Source organism: Oncorhynchus gorbuscha, linkage group LG18 (genome assembly GCF_021184085.1).
Source record: "Oncorhynchus gorbuscha isolate QuinsamMale2020 ecotype Even-year linkage group LG18, OgorEven_v1.0, whole genome shotgun sequence".
Classification (NCBI taxonomy): domain Eukaryota; kingdom Metazoa; phylum Chordata; class Actinopteri; order Salmoniformes; family Salmonidae; genus Oncorhynchus; species Oncorhynchus gorbuscha.
Window position 1 is genome coordinate 3898969 of NC_060190.1, and position 23397 is coordinate 3922365.

General features: G+C 45.2%; 2 protein-coding genes across 3 annotated transcripts in view; one reads left to right on the top strand and one right to left on the bottom strand.

The window, feature by feature from the left end:
• The window catches only part of exosc1 (exosome component 1), a 66085-nt gene that overhangs the window by 35948 nt on the left and 6740 nt on the right, over positions 1 to 23397 (bottom strand). Inside the window, exons 6-7 of the mRNA XM_046310536.1 lie at positions 22578 to 22628; positions 22217 to 22301 (exon numbers count right to left, since the gene is read on the bottom strand). Of these exons, the coding sequence (XP_046166492.1) occupies positions 22217 to 22301; positions 22578 to 22628 (136 nt within the window). The remainder of the gene's footprint in view (positions 1 to 22216; positions 22302 to 22577; positions 22629 to 23397) is intronic.
• Positions 3834 to 9193, top strand: gprc5bb (G protein-coupled receptor, class C, group 5, member Bb). 2 transcript variants are annotated; one of them, XM_046310457.1, is made up of 4 exons: positions 3834 to 4431; positions 5237 to 6350; positions 6536 to 6654; positions 7434 to 9193. In XM_046310457.1, the coding sequence occupies exons 2-4, from the start codon at positions 5237 to 5239 to the stop codon at positions 7476 to 7478; spliced, it is 1278 nt and encodes a 425-aa protein (XP_046166413.1). In that variant the 5' UTR covers positions 3834 to 4431; the 3' UTR covers positions 7479 to 9193. The 2 variants fall into 2 exon arrangements, with proteins under 2 accessions (XP_046166413.1, XP_046166414.1); XM_046310458.1 differs by having other exon boundaries at positions 3837 to 4431; positions 6542 to 6654.

The following is a 23397-nucleotide window of genomic DNA, read 5'->3' on the forward strand; positions in this document are numbered from 1 at the left end:
CTAAGAGTCTCAGAGTAGAAGAGCTGGACTGGGCCTTTATTCACTAAGAGTCTCAGAGTAGAAGAGCTGGACTGATCTGGGCCTGTATTCACTAAGAGTCTCAGAGTAGAAGAGCTGGACTGGGCCTTTATTCACTAAGAGTCTCAGAGTAGAAGAGCTGGACTGATCTGGGCCTGTATTCACTAAGAGTCTCAGAGTAGAAGAGCTGGACTGGGCCTGTATTCACTAAGAGTCTCAGAGTAGAAGAGCTGGACTGGGCCTTTATTCACTAAGAGTCTCAGAGTAGAAGAGCTGGACTGATCTGGGCCTGTATTCACTAAGAGTCTCAGAGTAGAAGAGCTGGACTGATCTGGGCCTGTATTCACTAAGAGTCTCAGAGTAGAAGAGCTGGACTGATCTGGGCCTGTATTCACTAAGACTCTCAGAGTAGAAGAGCTGGACTGATCTGGGCCTGTATTCACTAAGAGTCTCAGAGTAGAAGAGCTGGACTGGGCCTTTATTCACTAAGAGTCTCAGAGTAGAAGAGCTGGACTGGGCCTGTATTCACTAAGAGTCTCAGAGTAGAAGAGCTGGACTGATCTGGGCCTGTATTCACTAAGAGTCTCAGAGTAGAAGAGCTGGACTGATCTGGGCCTGTATTCACTAAGAGTCTCAGAGTAGAAGAGCTGGACTGATCTGGGCCTTTATTCACTAAGAGTCTCAGAGTAGAAGAGCTGGACTGGGCCTGTATTCACTAAGTCTCAGAGTAGAAGAGCTGGACTGGGCCTTTATTCACTAAGAGTCTCAGAGTAGAAGAGCTGGACTGGGCCTTTATTCACTAAGAGTCTCAGGTAGAAGAGCTGGACTGGGCCTGTATTCACTAAGAGTCTCAGAGTAGAAGAGCTGGACTGATCTGGGCCTGTATTCACTAAGAGTCTCAGAGTAGAAGAGCTGGACTGGGCCTGTATTCACTAAGAGTCTCAGAGTAGAAGAGCTGGACTGGGCCTGTATTCACTAAGAGTCTCAGAGTAGAAGAGCTGGACTGGGCCTGTATTCACTAAGAGTCTCAGAGTAGGAGCTGGACTATCTGGGCCTGTATTCACTAAGAGTCTCAGGAAGAGCTGGACTGATCTGGGCCTGTATTCACTAACAGTCTCAGAGTAGAAGAGCTGGACTGGGCCTTTATTCAAACAGTCTCAGGGAAGAGCTGGACTACTGGGCCTGTATTCACTAAGAGTCTCAGTAGAAGTCTCAGGGGCTGCACTAATAAACAGTCTCAGCTGGGGGCTGGGCTGGTAGTCTGGGCCTGTTTGGGTCCGTCACTGGCCCCATTCATTCAGGTCATCAGTTGTTACTAGGCTGTTGAGACATTATAAGACACACTAATCTACACTGCTGGTGTGTGTGTGTAATAAACAGTCTCAGGGTGTGTGTACTAATAATAAACAGTCTCAGGGTGTGTGTGTGTAATAAACAGTCTCAGTGTGTCTCAGTGTGTGTGTGTGTAAAAACAGTCTCAGGTGGTGTGCTACTGGAGATAATGACAGTCCTTCTATGTTTAGGGCTCTATTACTGGCATCTTTTAAAACTCTATTGTCTCATTAACACCACTGCTCCTAACTAAACAGTCTCAGGGGCTCAGTACAGTCTAAACAGTGCACTAATAAACAGTCTCAGGGGCTGCACTAATAAACAGTCTCAGGGGCTGTACTAATAAACAGTCTCAGGGGCTGCACTAATAAACAGTCTCAGGGGCTGTACTAATAAACAGTCTCAGGGGCTGCACTAATAAACAGTCTCAGGGGCTGCACTAATAATAAACAGTCTCAGGGGCTGCACTAATAAACAGTCTCAGGGGCTGCACTAATAAACAGTCTCAGGGGCTGCACTAATAAACAGTCTCAGGGGCTGTACTAATAATAAACAGTCTCAGGGGCTGCACTAATAAACAGTCTCAGGGGCTGCACTAATAAACAGTCTCAGGGGCTGCACTAATAAACAGTCTCAGGGGCTGCACTAATAAACAGTCTCAGGGGCTGCACTAATAAACAGTCTCAGGGGCTGCACTAATAAACAGTCTCAGGGGCTGCACTAATAAACAGTCTCAGGGGCTGCACTAATAAACAGTCTCAGGGGCTGCACTAATAAACAGTCTCAGGGGCTGCACTAATAAACAGTCTCAGGGGCTGCACTAATAAACAGTCTCAGGGGCTGCACTAATAAACAGTCTCAGGGGCTGCACTAATAAACAGTCTCAGGGGCTGCACTAATAAACAGTCTCAGGGGCTGCACTAATAAACAGTCTCAGGGGCTGCACTAATAAACAGTCTCAGGGGCTGCACTAATAAACAGTCTCAGGGGCTGCACTAATAAACAGTCTCAGGGTAGGAGTGCTGATCTAGGACCAGGTAACGACTCTCTCAGTACAGTACAGGGTCTGTACTAATAAACAGTCTCAGGGTAGGAGTACTGTTCTAGGACCAGGTCCCCCATGTCCATGTAATCTTATTCACACACACACACACACACACACACACACACACACACACACACACACACACACACACACACACACACACACACACACACACACACACACACACACACACACACACACACACACACACAAGAACACACACACACACACGGTCACAGAGTGGGGATTACCCCCATGTCAGTGGGAGAAAGCAGCATGCGGCTGAGTCATGGATTTTCTCTGTTACGTGACGTCCTGTCTCAGTCCCCAAATGTCACCCTATTCCCTATGTAGTGCACTAGGGCCCATAGGACTCTGGTTTAAAGTAGTGCACTACACAGGGAATAGGGTGACATTTTGGACAAAGACACTCACTAAACTAAGGAGACAGTGGTTACGTGGACCTGACACTCACCTGTGTTCAGGACTCTTCTCCTCCGCTCTTCCTCCCCTCCTCCTCCTCCTCTCCTCTCAGCATACCTGCTCTAGCTGCCTTCTGGTTTCCCCCTTTGATTTGATTCTTCTGAAGATGTTTCACCTTGTATTGAATATAGGTCTCTGTTTATAGGTTTCTGCTAAGAGGCTTTACCCTGCACCCTATTCCCTATATAGTGCACTACTTTTGCTGTGCTTGGCCAGCCTGTGTTTTAACCTGTCCTTGAAACCTTCCGCCAGGAGGAGACAGTCGGGTGGAAGAGGACAAGAAAGTGGGGATGGATTATTCCACTATTAATATGAGATTGTAATGGTTGATTGACTGAATGAATGTATTTGGGGGTGGCAGGTGGCCTAGCGGTTAAGAGCATTGGACCAGTAACCAAAAAGTTGTTGGTTTCAAATCCCTGAGATGACTAGGTGACAAATCTGCCCATGTGCCCTTGAGCAAGTCACTTAACCCTAATTGCTCCAGTAAAACGCTCTGGATAAGAGCATCTGCTAAATGACTAACATGTCAAATGTAAACCGTTGAAAGCTGCTGCAGTTGGAAGGAACCAACATTAAAGGCCGGTCTGATTATATACTTTATTATTGCATTGTGAAAGTGATAAAGAAGTTGAGGAATCTCTGGATACTGAACTGTTGACCTCTGCATGGAGGAAGACCAGTGTAGATGCACTGTAGCTCATTTGGTAGAGCATGGCGCTTGTAATGCCAGGGTAGTGGGTTCGATCCCCGGGACCACCCATACGTAGAATGTATGCACACATGACTGTAAGTCGCTTTGGATAAAAGCATCTGCTAAATGGCATATATTATTATATAATGCACTTCTGGCAGAGGAGAGCAGTGCTTGGAAGTAGCATTGCAGCATCCCTGTGAGCCTCAAGCCGATAGCTGCAACCAAGTTGCTGTTTACATCCCCCGCAGATTTAGATAGAGAGGGAGATACAGAGAGAGAGAGAGATAGAGAGAGAGAGAGAGAGAGAGAGAGAGAAAAAAAAACTTTTAGTCAGGTTTGTTATATTTGGCTATGTGGGGGAGTGAAGTCAAGCGTGCACCTGACACTTTCTTGGAGTGCTCATAGCGCGCTGTAGCGTTGCCAAAACAATGATGTGATATAACGTGATACCATGGGAAAATAACGGAAACGCACAAGAGAGATTCCACAGACAGGAGTGAAATTTAACGGACCCAATAACCGTCACAGCTCGCGCCACCGGAGACCGGATGGAATACAAACGGAATAGTCAACGAGTGACTCACCTTTTATACAGTCCGTTATTTATGGTGAGCGTGCGATCTGCTGTGCGCACAGCTCGCCAACACGTCAGATAACGGTCACCTTGTAGTCGCCTGTAAATGAAGAAGATCTTAAATGAGTCTGCTGAACAAACGTCGTTGAACTAACATGGACCCAAGATGAATTATGAGTTCGGGATATCGACTATGTGGGACTAGAGATGTGACCTCATTATTTTTCCGAAGTCATGACAGTTATTAAGTAACCTAACGGAACATTCGACTAATCTCTCAAGGTGAGTTCAGTTCACATTAATTGAACAAATGAATATTTGAAGGATTAATATGCACAGTAGTTTTATGGATTATTGTTGTTTTTGGTGTCAGATGTAAAGACTGATAGCTTAATTATAACTTTTTGATAGCCCCTATCGTAGCCCCGCCCCGGGCCATGACACTTTCAAAAAAAGTGCTTTCTTCCAATGTTGAACTGTGTGTGTCGGTGTGTTTGTGTGTGTGCGTGTACTTGTCACTCAGCCTGTGTTGTGAAAACCCAGCGCTATGTAGGCCAACCCACTTGGCTGTGCGTTACTATGGGAACCGTGGCCCTGGCTAGCACAGGCTGAGTGGGCTGCTGAGGGCCATGCTGTGTATGTGTGTGTGCATTTTAGTGTGTGTGTGTGTGTGTGTGTGTGTGTGTGTGTGTGTGTGTGTGTGTGTGTGTGTGTGTGTGTGTGTGTGTGTGTGTGTGTGTGTGTGTGTGTGTGTGTGTGTGTGTGTGTGTGTGTGTGTGTGTGTGTGTGTGTGTGTGTGTGTGTGTGTGTATGAGCATCCAAGCAGTTAGAGATTGAGAAAGGACATTACATAATAATGATATATTTGTGAAATGAAAGATGTACCAGGAACAGTTGGTTCCCTCTAGCAGAAACTCATCCCACTGTCTCTTGTGGTCCAACACTGAATGATACACTGACTAAACAAGTGATAGCAAGAGACAGGCCATTTTGGTGCTGTGTTGTTGACATGATTCAGTAACAACGTTTTGCTTCTCTCTCCCTCCCTCTTCTTCTTCTTCTTCTTCTTAATTTCTCTCTATCTCAGATGGCCCTCAGTCCCGTCCTTCTCTTTCTCCTCTCTCTGATTGGCTGCGGACACTCCCAGGATGACATGATCGACCCCGGCCTGGCCCCTCCCCCTCCTCTGGGTTGCGGTGTGAACGTGGACCCCTTCTACAGGACGTTGTGTGACCTGGAGTCTGTGTGGGGGGTGGTGTTGGAGGCCGTGGCCTGTGGTGGAGCCATCACCTCCCTGGTCCTCTCTGTGGTTCTCCTAGCCAAGCGCCACTCCATCCTTGACCCAGATCGGCGCTCCGGCCTGGGTCCTCTTCTCCTCCTGCTGGCCTCCCTCTTGGTTCTCTTCTCTCTGTCCCTGGTCTTCCTGGTGGGCCGTAACGAGGCCCTGTGTGTGGTCCGCCGGGTCCTCTGGGGCCCCCTGTTCGCCCTGTGCTTCTCCTGCCTCCTGGCCCAGGCGGTACGGTTGAAGAGGCTGGTGTCTGGAAAGTCTAGCCCCAAAGGGAGCTCCCTGGCTGGGCTTGGCATGGCCCTGGCCCTGGTCCAGGGGATCATCTCTGGAGAATGGCTGCTGCTGACAGTGGTGAGGGAGGGCCACGGGGCCTGCGACTACCCACCGGTTGACTTTGCCCTGGTTTGCAGCTACGCCCTGGGGCTGCTCCTGACGGCGCTGTGCCTCTCCCTGGCTGTGGTGCTGTGTGGAGGGGAAGGGGGAGGGGACGAGGCAGAGGAGGGGAGTGACGGAGGGTGCGAGCGGCGTTGGAAGTGCAACGCCGTATGGCTCTTCCTGTCCTGCCTGGCGTCCCTGTTGCTATGGATCTCCTGGCTTGTGCTCTATCTCTATGGCGACGCAGCGTTGAGGGGGGCGCGGTTGGGTGGCGGGGAAGGACGGCAACCGGACTGGGATGAGCCGGTGTTGGCGGTTGCCTTGGTAGCGCAAGGTTGGATCCTCCTGTTATTTCACGCCATCCCAGAAGCCCACCTGTGTCTGAGGGACCCGCCGGTCCCCAACCAGCAGGACTACTTTCACACCAGCCAGCCCCTGCAGCCCTGCTTCCAACAGGAGGTGCCATTACCCACACACACCCTCACACACAGGCCCTGCGCAGATAACCGGACCTACTCTATCGAGGAACACAGCGCAGGTACACTGTGTGTGTGTGTGTATGTGTGTGTTGGTTGTGTGAAAGGCTATGTGTGGGTTTGCAAATGTTTGTGTACATGCAAAAGATTTAAGTCTAAATAGAATGATTGTCTACAGAAAAAAAACGAACTAACGATTAACTAGTAACATCCCCTTGATTTGTGTTTGCTCTCTCCCTGGATCGAGTCTCAGCACTGAGAGGTGGGTCGTACCATAACGGACATGGGGGGATGCGTCCTGGAATCCCCTTCAGAGGCCACATGTACCAGCCCACTGAGATGGCCCTGGTGATGAACGGAGGAACGGTTAGTGTGTCATATCTCTCACACACACACAAACACCCATGTTCATATTATATTTAAACAATAAGGCCCGGGGGGGTGTGGTATATGGCCAATATACCACGGCTAAGGGCTGTTCTTAGGAACGGCGCAAATTTTGGCCATATACCACAAACTCCCACGGTGCCTTATTGTTATTATAAACTGCTTACCAACCTAATTAGAGCAGTAAAAATACATGTTTTGTCATACCCGTGGTATACGGTCTGATATACCCTGGCTGTCTGCCAATCAGCATTCAGGGCTTAAACCACCCAGTTTATAATATAATATTATTACATATTAACTCAACTACCTCTTACCCCAGTACACTGACTCGGTACCGGTGCTCATTGTATATAGCCTGTATATAACATCGTTAATGTTATTTTATTGTCTTAATATTTTATTTTGATCTATTTGCAAATGTTCGTACTTTTTAACTGCATTGTTGGGAAAGGGATCATAAGTAAACATTTCATGGTAAAGTCTACACCTGTTGTATTCATGTGACAAATAACATTTGATTTGATTTAACACATACACACATATGCACACACATATGCACACACATATGCACACACATATGCACACACACACACACACACACACACACACACACACACACACACACACACACACACACACACACACACACACACACACACACACACACACACACACACACACACACACACACACACACACACACACACACACACACACACACACACACACCCTAACCACTTGTCTGTCTGTAACAGATGCCTACCGCTCCGGTGAACTACACAGGGAGACAGCTGTGGTGAGAGGAGAACCTTGGAACCGGTCTCCACGGCAACACGGCATATTATGGTGCCGGAATGCTCCGGAATGTTTCCAATGTCACTCATAACCCAATCAATGCCTCTACCTCACCTCACCATTGACTGTACAAAGCACTGCAACAAGGAATTTACCCCTAGCCACAGATCTAGGATCAGCTCACACTAACTTTTTTATACACTTTGCTCATTGAGAGGAAAAGGGAAACACTGATTTGAGATCAGTGCTCGCAAGAAATGTCATTCCAGGCTTGACTGCAGGAGATACAGAGAAGGGTAACAAAGACATTGCCTCCCCCGTCTTAACCCATGCAGCCTGGAATATATCCCCAATGATGATGATGATGAACGTCAAGCTCGCTCAGTGAACAGTTATCGGCTGGTCCCAAATGGCACCGGCTCTGGTCAAAAGTAGTGCACTACATAGGAATAGAGTTCCATTTGGGATACAGGGATACAGACTTCTGTTTTTCTGTTAAATATTTTTAGCTTTTCTGTTTTGTTGTTTTAAAAAGTGCAAAAAAAAGCCTATATGACACACCAGGTACAGGAGAACAGTGGTCACGTCCCAAATAGAACTCTATTGCCTATAAAATGCACTACTGTTGGCCAGAGCCGTATGGTTCTGGTTCTGGTTGAAGCACTGCATTATAAGGAATAGGGCTCCATTCTGGAGGCATTCAGTATGTATGTAAATTCCATCCATCCACCGTGCTCACTAACCTCGCCTGCCCACTCATGTTCTCTACAGACTCTGTGACGAGTCTCAAATGGCATTCTATTTCCTATTTTAGTGCGCTAATTTTGACCAGGATCCAAAGGGTTCTAAAGTAGTGCGCTATGTGGGGAATGGGGTGCCATTTGGGATGCGGAACACTAAGAGTTGCTCCTATTGATGATGCTTATGACTCTATTAGATGTGTTGGGACACGTAAACAAGTGTTTTTTACTAAGACTCTCAGCTTTGTGTTCGGTCCACCAGAGTTGTTGTGATCAAGCACTTTATTATTAAGCTAATCTCTGCTGTCACTATTTGGGATATAACGTTTGTGTGGCATATTTCTATGGTGAATGTTATGATGGTGAAATTGAATTTATTATTGGTGTCACAGACGAGTACTGTATTTTTTTGGTGTGGTTCTATGATATCAGTAGTTTTGTTATGGGGTTGTTGTAACACATTTGGAGAGTTTTTAACAGGGAGGGCAATATCAGTATGATTATATGGCAGAATATACAGTATATGAATTAATGGTAGGATCTGCACCTCATACTAACGTTATATATTTCAGAGACTTCTTCTTTGCTCTTTGCGTGTTTTATCTCCCAACACCTGAACAGTGAGACACCCCCTTGTCCCTGATTGGACTAATCTGCTGCCTCTTAATCCCTATGGTGCTCTAACCTTGGAATTACCCATTTAGTTAAACTGATAGGGGGGATTGGTATTAGTGGCTTTACTGTGACCAGTCGTGTACTCCTGTATAAGGCTATTATATTATCATCCTATGTCCTGATACAGAGGAGGGCTTGGTTGCATGTCCCATAAACACAATTCTCACACAAAACTCAATGAAATAAAATATAGATTATAGATTCAACTGTTTGGATCGACATAATATTGAGGTGTCTGTACAAGGCTTTGTAAGCATGCAAACTTGAAGGCAGAAACATTTCTATATTAAACTGTTTGGAAGGTTTATTTGGCTTCTATCTAAAATGGATTGTTTGCATTTTAGCATGATATGATTGTTTGCGTTTTAGCATGATATGCCTTGTGGCAGCCGTGTTGTCGTGGTAATAATAGTATGTAGCATGGAAAGCCTAAAACAGAAAAGGTTCCACATCTTGTAGGCTTAGGGCTTCTATCTATCTCTGGTAAAAGCCACTGGCACAGTAAGTGACAGTTCTAATAAGCTACAGGCTTTGCTAGTGAGCATCCTGAATGGCATCCTGGTCAAAAGTAGTCCACTATATAGGGAATAGGATGCCATACTGGACACACACAATGTAACAGCTAGGCTACAGCACCCCAACACCCTCTGCTGTTGATTACAGAGTCTCTTTGGGTCAGCCAACGTAACGGCTAGGCTGCAGCACCCTAACACCCTCTGCTGTTGATTACAGAGTCTCTTTGGGTCAGCCAATGTAACAGCTAGGCTACAGCACCCTAACGCCCTCTGCTGTTGATTACAGAGTCTCTTTGGGTCAGCCAATGTAACGGCTAGGCTACAGCACCCTAACACCCTCTGCTGTTACAGGTTAGAGTAGGGGTAAACATACTATATACAGGGTCACCATAATAATGTCTGTTGGGTAGAGAGTATCATACTATATACAGGGTCAGTACCATATTATAATGTACAATACGGATCTAGAGCTATGTATAGCACCATACTAACAGGGTCCTCTGCTGTTGGATTACAGAGTCTCTTTCAGGGTTCCATAAAGCAGGGATACTGGATCTATAGAGGTAGATATGGGGGTAAACATTTTATTATAATGTACAGGGATACTGGATCTATAGAGGTAGATATGTCATGGGTCAGTACCATATTATAATGACAGGGATACTGGATCTAATACATATGTAATGGGGTAAACATACTATATACAGGGTCAGTACCATATTATAATGTACAATACTGGATCTATAGAGGTAGTATGTATCAGGGGTAAACAATGTCAAGTACTGACAATACTGGATCAAGGTAGATATGTAAAAACATACTATAAATACAAAATAATGTACAGGGATACTGGATCTATAGAGGTAGATATGTATAGTAAACATACTATATACAGGGTCAGCACCATATTATAATGTACAGGGATACTGGATCTATAGAGGTAGATATGTATAGGGGTCAACATACTATATACAGGGTCAGTACCATATTATAATGTACAGGGATACTGGATCTATAGAGGTAGATATGTATAGGGGTAAACATACTATATACAGGGTCAGTACCATATTATAATGTACAGATCTGGATCTATAGAGGTAGATATGTATAGGGTAAACATACTATATACAGGGTCAGTACCATATTATAATGTACAGGGATACTGGATCTATAGAGGTAGATATGTATAGGGGTAAACATACTATATACAGGGTCAGTACCATATTATAATGTACAGGGATACTGGATTATAATGTATGTATAGGGGTAGGGATACTGGATCTATAGAGGTAGATATGTATAGGGGTAAACATACTATATATTATAATGTACAGGGTCAGTACCATATTATAATGTACAGGGATACTGGATCTATAGAGGTAGATATGTATAGGGGTAAACATACTATATACAGGGTCAGTACCATATTATAATGTACAGGGATACTGGATCTATAGAGGTAGATATGTATAGGGGTAAACATACTATATACAGGGTCAGTACCATATTATAATGTACAGGGATACTGGATATAGAGGTAGATATGTATAGGGGTAAACATACTATATACAGGGTCAGTACCATATTATAATGTACAGGGATACTGGATCTATAGAGGTAGATATGTATAGGGGTAAACATACTATATACAGGGTCAGTACCATATTATAATGTACAGGGATACTGGATCTATAGAGGTAGATATGTATATACTGGATCTATAGGTAATGTATAGGGGTAAACATACTATATACAGGGTCAGTACCATATTATAATGTACAGGGATACTGGATCTATAGAGGTAGATATGTATAGGGGTAAACATACTATACAGGGTCAGTACCATATTATAATGTACAGGGATACTGGATCTATAGAGGTAGATATGTATAGGGGTAAACATACTATATACAGGGTCAGTACCATATTATAATGTACAGGGATACTGGATCTATAGAGGTAGATATGTATAGGGGTAAACATACTATATACAGGGTCAGTACCATATTATATGTACAGGGATACTGGATCTATAGAGGTAGATATGTAGTCAGTATAATATGTATACTGTCTATAGTGATATGTATAGCAAATTATGTACCATATTATAATGTAGGGATGATCTATAGAGGTGTTTGCCCAGGGTCACTGCATACTGGAGGTAGATATGTATAGGGGTAAACATACTATATACAGGGTCAGTACCATATTATAATGTACAGGGATACTGAACTCCGGTCAAAAGTACTGGATCTATAGAGGTAGATATGTATAGGGGTAAACATACTATATACAGGGTCAGTACCATATTATAATGTGGGATACTGCAATAAGCACATGGGCTTTTATAAGAGCTCTGCAACTTGATTGGGTATGTTTTGTTGTTCTGCACGTTTTTGAGAGAGATAATGAATACACACATATAGCATATGAGAAAGCGAGAAAAATAAAGACAAATACGAGGTGTAAAGAAGGGAGAGAATCCGGAGATAGGAGAGGAACAGAAGGAGCGTGCGGTTGAGCTTTGTTGCAATAGACACACGAGGACGATTACTAGAAGAGAATCTAACAGTATTTCCGGGTCAAGGAGCAGTGCAGCGCTGGTGTACACACGTTTCTACGTGAGTCTTAAAAGTAAGTCAACTTTAATGCCGTTATTTGTAAATATGAAATGATGAAGCCTTCAGGTAGTCTTCCAGCGAATTGCTGTGTTGACCCGTTGCAAAGTGTTTTATCACCGGTGACGGGTTATTTGGCCAGCTAACATGGCAAGCTAGCTAACCCTAACACCCCATGCACACATTCATTCGATGCTGCTTGCTAGCATAACTTGACTTACATTGATCAAGCTGTTTTGTAAACTACATTATAACCTGGGCAAATAGACTGGTAGATGTTATTGTTTTGTATAACCTACCTGCGTTAACTGAACTGGATGTGTTTCATTCTGCAGACGGCTTTTCACGACGAAGTGGTTTTCGTGTCCGAGAAGACAGGAAGATACAACACCGTGGAAACGGTCTTTATTGATCAGGTAGCTAACATTAGATGAGATCACCATAAAATGAATCACTATCAAATCACACAAACAACAATCATTATCAATTGATCACCAGTCAGTGTATGTGAATCACTGATTTTTAAGACCCCTTCCTCCACATGTGCTGGGATTGGCTGACAATTTGGATAGACAACCTATGAAACATAGTACTTTAGCCAACATCTACTGTAAAAGTTTACTGTTAGTTTTTAATCCGGGCTTTATCCCCTGTAGGCTCAACGTCTGGCCCTACAGAGGGAGATAGACAAGGAGTCCCAGTCCACGGTTTCAGTCAGATCACTGGTTTGTATCTGGTTCTGTGTTGCTCGCCAAAATGACACTGGTTTGTATCTGGTTCTGTGTTGCTTGCCAAAATGACACTGGTTTGTATCTGGTTCTGTGTTGCTCGCCAAAATGACACTGGCTGCATCCCAAATGCCACCATATCCCCTATTTAGTGCACCACCTTTAAACCAGGACACATTGGGTCAGAAGAAGTGCACTATATAGAAAATAGGGTTTCATTTAGGACACACACTGTCAATATCAATATTGTGTCCATTTTAAACCGAAAATGCATTCTCTACAATGTCCTTGGAAGTGACTGCTTCTTTCAAACAGATCCATATTGTGGGATGTTTATTTTTCTCAGATGGTCCAGGCCGACACAGGCAACAGGAACGTTACCATGAAGAAGACGAACAGGAAGAGTGGGAAGGACACCCACGTTGAGGAAGAGATCTCAGAAAACACTTCCATAAACCAGGGGAATAGCGAAGGAGTGAAGAAGAAAAAGAAGACGAACGTAGAGACTCTGGTAGAAGAGCAGGTTTCATCCAATGGGGAATGGGGGAATACGGAAGGAGAGCAGGAGAAACGGAAAGGAAAGACGAAGAAGAAGAAGTTGTCGTCTGAGACAAACACCAACGGTGAGGAAGTCATGACTAATGGAAATGACGGAGGAGGGTGTGGCCAGGAGAAGCAGAAAGGTGTTAACACTGTTACAACGGAGCTACAGACAGAACACAGTGGATTAAAGGATGAGAAAGGAGTAGTGGAAAATGGGCAGAAGCTGAAAAAAAAGAAGCTCTCAAAAAAGAAGCTCTCTCAGGCAGAAGAGACAGAGATCAGCGTTGTCAAGGTAGAGGAAGGAGAGGTGATAGAAATAAAGAAAGGCAAGAAAGAGAAGGGAAAAACAGAGGAAGGAAAGAAGGAGAAAAAGATCCCTAAAGCTGCTGAACCAACTGAGAGTCAGGAGGAGGAAGAGGGGGAGACGAAAAAGAAGAAGAAGAAGAAGGGAGCTGAGGCTACAGCAGCAGTACAGCAGGAGGAACAGAATAACACCAAAAAGAAGAAGAAGAAGAAGGGAGCTGAGGCTACAGCAGCAGTACAGCAGGAGGAACAGAATAATAACACCAAAAAGAAGAAGAAGAAGAAGGGAGCTGAGGCTACAGCAGCAGTACAGCAGGAGGAACAGAATAACACCAAAAAGAAGAAGAAGAAGAAGGAGCTAGGCTACACAGTACAAAGGAACAGAATAACACCAAAAAGAAGAAGAAGAAACCCAAGTCCTCCAGCAGCGCTGCAGACACCACCATGGACACGGAGAGAAAGGAGGAGGGCAAGAAGAAGAAGAGAAAGGCCTCTGCACTAACAGAGGAGGAGGATGTGGTGGACAAGTGGAAGCCCAAACATATGAAAAGGGTGGATATGACAGGAGTAGTGGAACAGGTGGAGGACGGAGAGAGTGAGGGAAGGAAAAAGAAGGTGAAGAAGAGCTCTGAGGTAGAGACAGAAATGGAGGACAGCACCCCTCACCAGAAAGGGAAGAAGGTTATGACGAAGGGGAAAAAGAAGATAAAGGTTGAGAGCTGCGACCCTGAATACCAGGAGGTGAGTTAAAGGGGTTAAGGGTCAGAGGTGAAGAGGTTATCAAATCATGGGTCTTCTTCAGCAGGGTACACCGTTGTGGAACGTTCAGATAGACATATATGATGTAGAATAAACATGTCTCTCTGACATGTAGAATGAGGAATCATGTCGGCTCTATTATTCCTGACATTTCTATCTGAAATGGTCAACAATGTTTGCTTCTGGAAGGTGGCCCTGATTCTAGAGCCATTTCAAAGGTCCTTGTTGAAAGTAAAAAACCAATGTATTGAATGCTGGAAAAGAATAGTTAACTGTTAAATGAATATAAAAACCAATGCTCTGACCCGCACCCAGAATGCTGGAGGTGCCGACTAACAGAATAGTTAAACTGTTAAATGAATATATGGATAAATAGATAAAAGTGGTGACTTTCTTACTTAATTGTTTCTACTTAAAGGTATTAAAACACTGACAGTATCAATCTGTAGTTGTCTGATATGTTGTTTTGCTCCAACCCCCAGAGGGACCAGACAGATGTGGTTTTCCTGTCAGAGACCAGGGGAAACACCTTCGAGATCAATATTGATCAGGTAGATCGCTAACGACCCATTAGATCTGTTTGGGTCCTGGGAATCCCACTTGCCAGTCAGTCCACCAATCCAACTCTGTCACTGTGAGAAAGAGAAATGTCATTTCTTCCTGGTCTGAATTAAACATTGTATATTGATTATGTAACTATTTATGAATAAATTATGAATGCATTATATTATGCAAATGCTTATTAGTGAATGCTGTTGTTTGACTGTAGCATTGTGTTTAATCAATGACATGTTGGACACACACCAACCAATATAAATGCTGTATACTGATGAAGTAATACCCTCTGACTGTAATAATATACATGGCGCTAGAAGCATCCAAGGACGTTAAGCTGGTCTGTGTGTGGCGCTGGCTCCAGAGTAGTGCCTGGTCTGTGTGTGGCGCTGGCTCCAGAGTAGTGCCTGGTCTGTGTGTGGCGCTGGCTCCAGAGTAGTGCCTGGACTGTGTGTGGCGCTGGCTCCAGAGTAGTGCCTGGTCTGTGTGTGGCGCTGGCTCCAGAGTAGTGCCTGGTCTGTGTGTGGCGCTGGCTCCAGAGTAGTGTCTGGACTGTGTGTGGCGCTGGCTCCAGAGTAGTGTCTGGACTGTGTGTGGCGCTGGCTCCAGAGTAGTGCCTGGTCTGTGTGTGGCGCTGGCTCCAGAGTAGTGTCTGGACTGTGTGTGGCGCTGGCTCCAGAGTAGTGCCTGGTCTGTGTGTGGCGCTGGCTCCAGAGTAGTGCCTGGTCTGTGTGTGGCGCTGGCTCCAGAGTAGTGTCTGGTCTTGTGTGTGGCGCTGGCTCCAGAGTAGTGCCTGGTCTGTGTGGCGCTGGCTCCAGAGTGATTGGTCTGTGTGTGGCGCTGGCTCCAGAGTAGTGCCTGGTCCAGGGATACAAGTGCCTGGTCTGTTTGGCCAATAATCAGATATTTTCTGTGTAACTGGTTCCAAAAATCAAATGGGCAGCTGGCTGAGAGCACTGTGGATTGAGCTGGCTTTAATTTTTCTGTGACTAGCTCCAGAATACGGTAAATCACCTGGTCTGTGTGTGGCATGTTATAGAGTAGTGCCTGGTCTGTGTGTGGCGCTGGCTCCAGAGTAGTGCCTGGTCTGTGTGTGGCGCTGGCTCCAGAGTAGTGCCTGGACTATACAGGGATATATGATTGTGATTCTGCTGTTTTTCCACAATCAGATATTTTGCCATAGTCAAAAAATCAAATGGGCAGCTATTGAACATGGACTATAGTATTTTATTTTGTGTACTATGTAACATGGACTACATGTTATAGAGTATATGTTGTGTACTATATAACATGGACTATAGAGTATATGTTGTGTACTATATAACATGGACTATAGAGTATATGTTGTGTACTATATAACATGGACTATAGAGTATATGTTGTGTACTATATAACATGGACTATAGAGTATATGTTGTGTACTATATAACATGGACTATAGAGTATATGTTGTGTACTATATAACATGGACTATAGAGTATATGTTGTGTACTATATAACATGGACTATAGAGTATATGTTGTGTACTATATAACATATAACATGGACTATACAGTATATGTTGTGTACTCTGTAACATGGCCTTCATATAAAATGATGGTGCTATTCCATTCCATAGGGGAGACGCCTGGCCCTGCAGAATGAGATCGACCAGAAGTCCAATCCAGTCCAACTCAAAGCAGCACCGGTACCATCGGTCAGTACTCTTATGATGTCAGGACACCAAGGTGTATCCCAAATTTGGGGTCACATACCAACTCTTCTCTGAAACAAATCATTATGTTGAATATAAATATTACAAACAGTGTTCTTCTCCCTTCCAGGGTTTGGGCCAGTGGGGCACTGCACAGTTTGACAGTTCTGACCAACATAGTAAGTTCCTTCGGTTGATGGGTGGCTTCAAGAAGAGCGGGCAGCCAATAGCATCGAGCGGTGCGACGGGAGGGCGGGCCAACATGGCGCTGACTAAAGACGGACAGCAGAGCTTGCAGCAAGGCCTACTGGGGAGTTTGAGCGCGCTCAGTCGCGCCGCATGGACTTCACGGAAGGGGGCGGGACTTGGGTTCTCGGCGCCGTCCAATAAGAAGTTCTCAATTGACATCAACACAACCCGATCGGTGCGCTTCGATGATTAAGTCGGGACGGACCATTGAGTGTGTGTCTAGCATCCAAAATTTATTTGGATGAGTGTGTGTACCTTTTCTCTTGCAGGGTCTTGGGAGTGTCTGTCGGTGAATGTGGTGTGTATGAATGTATATACGGTACCAGTCAGTAGTTTGGACACACCTACTCATTACAGGGTTTTTCTATATTTTTACTACATTGTAGAATAATAGTGAAGAGATCAAAACTATGAAATAACACATGGAATCATGTAGTAACCAAAAAAGTGTTAAACAAATCAAAATATATTTTATATTTGAGATTCTTCAAAGTAGCCACCCTTTGCCTTGATGACAACTTTGCAAATGTATTTTAGACTTTTTTTGGTTACTACATGATTCCATATGTGTTATTTCATAGTTTTGATGTCTTCGCTATTATTCTACAATGTAGAAAACAGTAAAAATAAAGAAATCCCGAAATGAGGTGTGTCCGAACTTTTGACTGGTAACAAAAATATAAATGCAACCATTTTAATGATTTTAACGAGTTACAGTTATAAAGAAATCAGAAATAAATCCATTAGGCCCTAATATATAGATCTCACATGACTGGGCAGGGTGCAGCCATGGATGGGCTTGTGAGGGCATAGGCCCACCCACTGGGGAGCCAGATACAGCCAATCAGAAAAGGCTTTTCCCCACAAAAAGGTTTTATTACAGACAGAAATACTCTAGTTTCATCAGCTGGCGGGGTGGATGGTCTCAGACGATCCCGCAGGTGAAGAAGACTGAACGTCGAGGTCCTGGGCTGGCTTGGTTACATGAGGTCTGTGGTTGTGAGGCCTTTTGGACGTACTGCCAAATTCCCGAAAATTACATTGGAGGCGGCTTATGGTAGAGAAATGAACATTCAAATCTTTGGCAACAGCTCTGGTGGACATTCCTGCAGTCAGGATGCCAATTGCACACGCCCTCAGAACTTCATCTGTGGCATTGTGTTGTGACAAACCCGCACGTTTTAGAGTGGCCTTTTGTCCCCAGCACAAGGTGCACATGTGTAATGATCATGCGGTTTAATCCGCTTCTTGATATGCCACACCTGTCAGGTGGATGGATTATCTTGGCAGAGGAGAAATGCTCACTAACATGGATGTAAACGTATATGTGCACAATGAGAGAAATAACATGTGTGTGCATATGGAACATTTCTGGGATCTTTTATTTCAGCTCATGAAACATGGGACCAACACATTCATATTTTGGTTCAGTGTATTAGGAGTACTGTGTATTAGGAGTACTGTGTATTAGGAGTACTGTGTGACAAAGCTGCTGACATTGAATTGAACTGAAAGCTGCACCTATCCACCTGTGGTGTCAATGAGAGCAGAGTTGTGTGTGTTTCTGCCTTCTGACTGGTCCAGTATGTGATGCTTCCTGGCTGTATGATAAGGTTAGCGTCCTGAATGGCACCCTACATAGTGCACTACTTTTGACCAGCAGCCTATGGGCCCTGTAGTGCACTACTTTTGACCAGCAGCCTATGGGCCCTGAGTGGACCAGCCCTATGGGCCCTGTAGTGCACTACTTTTGACCAGCAGCCTATGGGCCCTGTAGTGCACTACTTTTGACCAGCAGCCTATGGGCCCTGTAGTGCACTACTTTTGACCAGCAGCCTATGGGCCCTGTAGTGCACTACTTTTGACCAGCAGCCTATGGGCCCTGTAGTGCACTACTTTAGACCAGCAGCCGGTGGGCCCTGTAGTGCACTACTTTAGACCAGCAGCCGGTGGGCCCTGTAGTGCACTACTTTTGACCAGCGGCCCTGTAGTGCACTACTTTTGACCCGCGGCCCTGTAGTGCACTACTTTTGACCCGCGGCCCTGTAGTGCACTACTTTTGACCCGCGGCCCTGTAGTGCACTACTTTTGACCCGCGGCCCTGTAGTGCACTACTTTTGACCCGCGGCCCTGTAGTGCACTAGTGCACTACTTTTGACCAGCGGCCCTGACCTTTTGCCCTGTAGTGCACTACTTTTGACCAGCGCCCTGTAGTGCACTACTTTTGACCAGCGGCCCTGTAGTGCACTACTTTTGACCCGCGGCCCTGTAGTGCACTACTTTTGACCAGCGGCCCTGTAGTGCACTACTTTTGACCAGCGGCCCTGTAGTGCACTACTTTTGACCAGCGGCCCTGTAGTGCACTACTTTGACCAACGGCCCTGTAGTGCACTACTTTTGACCCGCGGCCCTGTAGTGCACTACTTTTGACCCGCGACTTTGACCTTTTGACCCGCGCAGCCCTGTAGTGCACTACTTTTGACCCGCGGCCCTGTAGTGCACTAGTGCACTACTTTTGACCACGGCCCTGTAGTGCACTACTTTTGACCCGCGGCCCTGTAGTGCACTACTTTTGACCCGCGGCCCTGTAGTGCACTACTTTTGACCAGCGGCCCTGTAGTGCACTACTTTTGACCAGCGGCCCTGTAGTGCACTACTTTTGACCCGCGGCCCTGTAGTGCACTACTTTTGACCCGCGGCCCTGTAGTGCACTACTTTTGACCCGCGGCCCTGTAGTGCACTATATAGGTAATAGTCTAGTACGGTCAACTAATGCCTCAACTGAACATGACATGATAAAAACTGACAGTTGATAAGCTGTCAATTAGAGACATTTAAACAGCATAGAATTGTTTTACACACAGTCAACAAATGGACATGATGAATGATGGTCAGTTGGGGCGCTCTTATATAAAGGATTTCATTTAAAAAACAGACATCTTTAAAATGAACCTTTCTGATAAGTCGCTCTGGATAAGAGCGTCTGCTAAATGACTTAAATGTAAATAAGTAACATTGGAACAGGGTGAGAGGTTCATGCATGATACACTTTATTTGACTCTGCCTCTGCTGACAAGTACAGGAAGAAATGAGAGAGACGAAGAAACAAGAAGTATTGTTTTGAAACGAAGAAAAACAAGAAGTATTGTTTTGAAACGACAGAAGAAACAAGAAGTATTGTTTTGAAACGACAGAAGAAACAAGAAGTATTGTTTTGAAACGACAGAAGAAACAAGAAGTATTGTTTTGAAACGACAGAAGAAACAAGAAGTATTGTTTTGAAACGACAGAAGAAACAAGAAGTATTGTTTTGAAACGACAGAAGAAACAACTCTTGGAGAGAACCAGACATCTCCGTTTCTCTGCCTTGGTGCAGAAAGGTCCTCCTGGTCGTATGAGTCTAACGGTGCCGCCACAAAACGACACTTTCAATTCCAGCTCTTCGCTTCAACATCCCAACTGTTAGCCATCTAAGGCCCAAACCCAAATCAAGCCCTACTCACTAGCGTGTAGGGTTCAAAGGTCCATTTGGAATTGGGCCTGTCTGTACTGGTGACTGTCACCCCAGGGCTGTGGTCTGATTCTACACCCCCCCCCCCCCCCCCCCCAAAAAAGTGTTCACTCATTCACTACCCCTCATGGATTTAAAAGGAAAGGACTGGTGGAGATATGCTAGTAAATCCATGGGGGATACATGAGAGCACAGTTCAGGGAGAAGGGTAAGGGATCAGTAGGTGACCCCGGATGTTCTTTATTCCTGCTTCTAAAGGGCTAGTATTGTAGCCCAGTAGATTCCTCCCTCTACAACAAGGCAGCATTTCTCTCACCTGGTTCTACAAGGCTACAGTAGAGGTGCAGGCTTTTATTCCAGTCCAGCACTAAAGAGACTGAGTCAGCCAATCAAGGCCCCAGTGATCAGTTGAATCAGGTGTCCTAGTGCTGGGTTGGAACAAAATCCTGCACCTCTACTGTAGCCCTCCAGAACCTGGAGGGAAAAAATGCTGCCTTGCTGTAGGTTGTAGAGGGAGGAATCTACTGTTGAGGTATCCCCCCTGAACATACGGCTCTGTGTGTGTGTGTGTCAGGTCAATGACCCGTGTGTATATAAGCATCATGTCCAAGCATCTGTACATGACCTCTAAAATATTTTGTCCTTTGTACACACAATGCATGTTCACAATCCAAGTGTGAGTGTGTTTGTCTCCTACCAGAACACAAGGCTCTGTGTGTTCCTGTGTGTGAAGCTGTGTGTTCCTTGAGGAAGGGAAAGGGGTCCCTGCTGGGGCTGGAGAGGTCAATGACCCGTGTACTATATAAGCATCATGTCTGCAGGCATCTGCACATGACCCTAAAATATTTTGTGTCCTTTGTACACACAATGCTGATAGGCACAATCCAAGTGTGAGTGTGTTTGTCTCTCTATCAGAGATAGGGAAGCTGTGTGACACCATTTCCTTGAGGAAGGGAAGCTGTGTGTTCCTTGAGGAAGGGAAAGGGGTCCCTGCTGGGGGCTCTGGAGAGGTGAGGGGTGCATACTACTGATAGACCCACTGGTCCCTGCTCAGGCCTGCAGGTACCAGGTTGCACCCTGATAGACACCTTGAGGAACTCTTTGACGTCTGTCCGTGGAGCACTGCAAATCACACCAGCTGATAGGCACCATCTGGGCCCCTGAGAGGAGGGAAACAGAAATATACTACTGATAGGCACCATTTAGGCTCCTGAGAGGGAAACAGAAATATACTACTGATAGGCACCATCTGGGCTCCTAAGAGGAGGGAAACAGAAATATACTACTGATAGACACCATCTGGGCTCCTGAGAGGAGGGAAACAGAAATATACTACTGATAGACACCATCTGGGCTCCTGAGAGGAGGGAAACAGAAATATACTACTGATAGGCACCATCTGGGCCCCTGAGAGGAGGGAAACAGAAATATACTACTGATAGACACCATCTGGGCTCCTGAGAGGAGGGAAACAGAAATATACTACTGATAGGCACCATCTGGGCCCCTGAGAGGAGGGGAACAGAAATATACTACTGATAGACACCATCTGGGCCCCTGAGAGGAGGGAAACAGAAATATACTACTGATAGACACCATCTGGGCCCCTGAGAGGAGGGAAACAGAAATATACTACTGATAGACACCATCTGGGCTCCTGAGAGGAGGGAAACAGAAATATACTACTGATAGACACCATCTGGGCTCCTGAGAGGAGGGAAACAGAAATATACTACTTGACAAAAGTGTCAGTTGGTTTCAGTCAACCAAGGCTTGTGTTAAGGAGGGTAACCTAGGGTTAAGGACAGCCTCGGGCTAAGAACAGCAGTGTTGTTGTCATGTGACCAGTCTCACCTGCTTCACTGTGGGCTACCACCACCCCCAGCTCGTTCTCTGCTGTGGTCAACAGGTAGTTGGACTGGACGTCTCCCAGGGAGATCTGGGGGTCAGGAGGTTAAAGGGCAACACTTGGAAAGGCACAGAGTCAGTCATCACATAATGAGTAGTTATTTGGGATGCAAGGTGATTCATAGATCAGTGGTTTTGTGCGTTCTGTCTGGCTGATCTTGAACATTCACAATTTAACATTTAAGCAATATGGTGAAAGCTACACTGCACTAAGGGAATAGAACCAGCCCAATATCAGTCACTGGTTGACTGTCCCTGTGTTACTACCTAGTTACTGAACTGGAAAGACTGTCAAATGGAAGGATACGACTTTAGCCAGGACGATGTCTCCAGGACGGAAGCTTTTATACGTCTCCACCTGCAGAGGTCAAAGGTTATAGTGGTTCCCAGTCTATTACAATTAAAAAATGAGCTAAGACGGTATGACGCCGTGACAAACAGTAACAGACTGTATGACGTCGTGACAAACAGCAACAGACGGTATGATATTTCATGACAAACAGTAACAGACGGTATGACGTCATGACAAACAGTAACAGACGGTATGACGTCATGACAAACGGTAACAGACGGTATGATATTTCATGACAAACAGTAACAGACGGTATGACGTCATGACAAACAGTAACAGACGGTATGACGTCATGACAAACAGTAACAGACTGTATGACGTCGTGACAAACAGCAACAGACGGTATGATATTTCATGACAAACAGTAACAGACGGTATGATGTCATGACAAACAGTAACAGACGGTATGACGTCGTGACAAACAGTAACAGATATAAAATACGTTGACAAACAGCAACAGACGGTTCACGTCAACAAACAGTAACAGACGGTTTTCGTTGACAAACAGCAACAGACGGTATATTAGTGTAGACAAACAGTAACAGTTTTGAAGTTATGGCGTCCTATTCCAGTAACATGGCACCCTATTCGTCTACAAAAGTAACAGATGGTCATCCGTTCCCTATGACAAACAGTAACAGACGGTATGACGCCATGACAAACAGTAACAGACGGTATGACGTCATGACAAAATTCCCAAATGGCACCCTGTTCCCTAGTAACAGACGGCATGATATTTCATGACAAACAGTAACAGACTATGATATTTCATGAC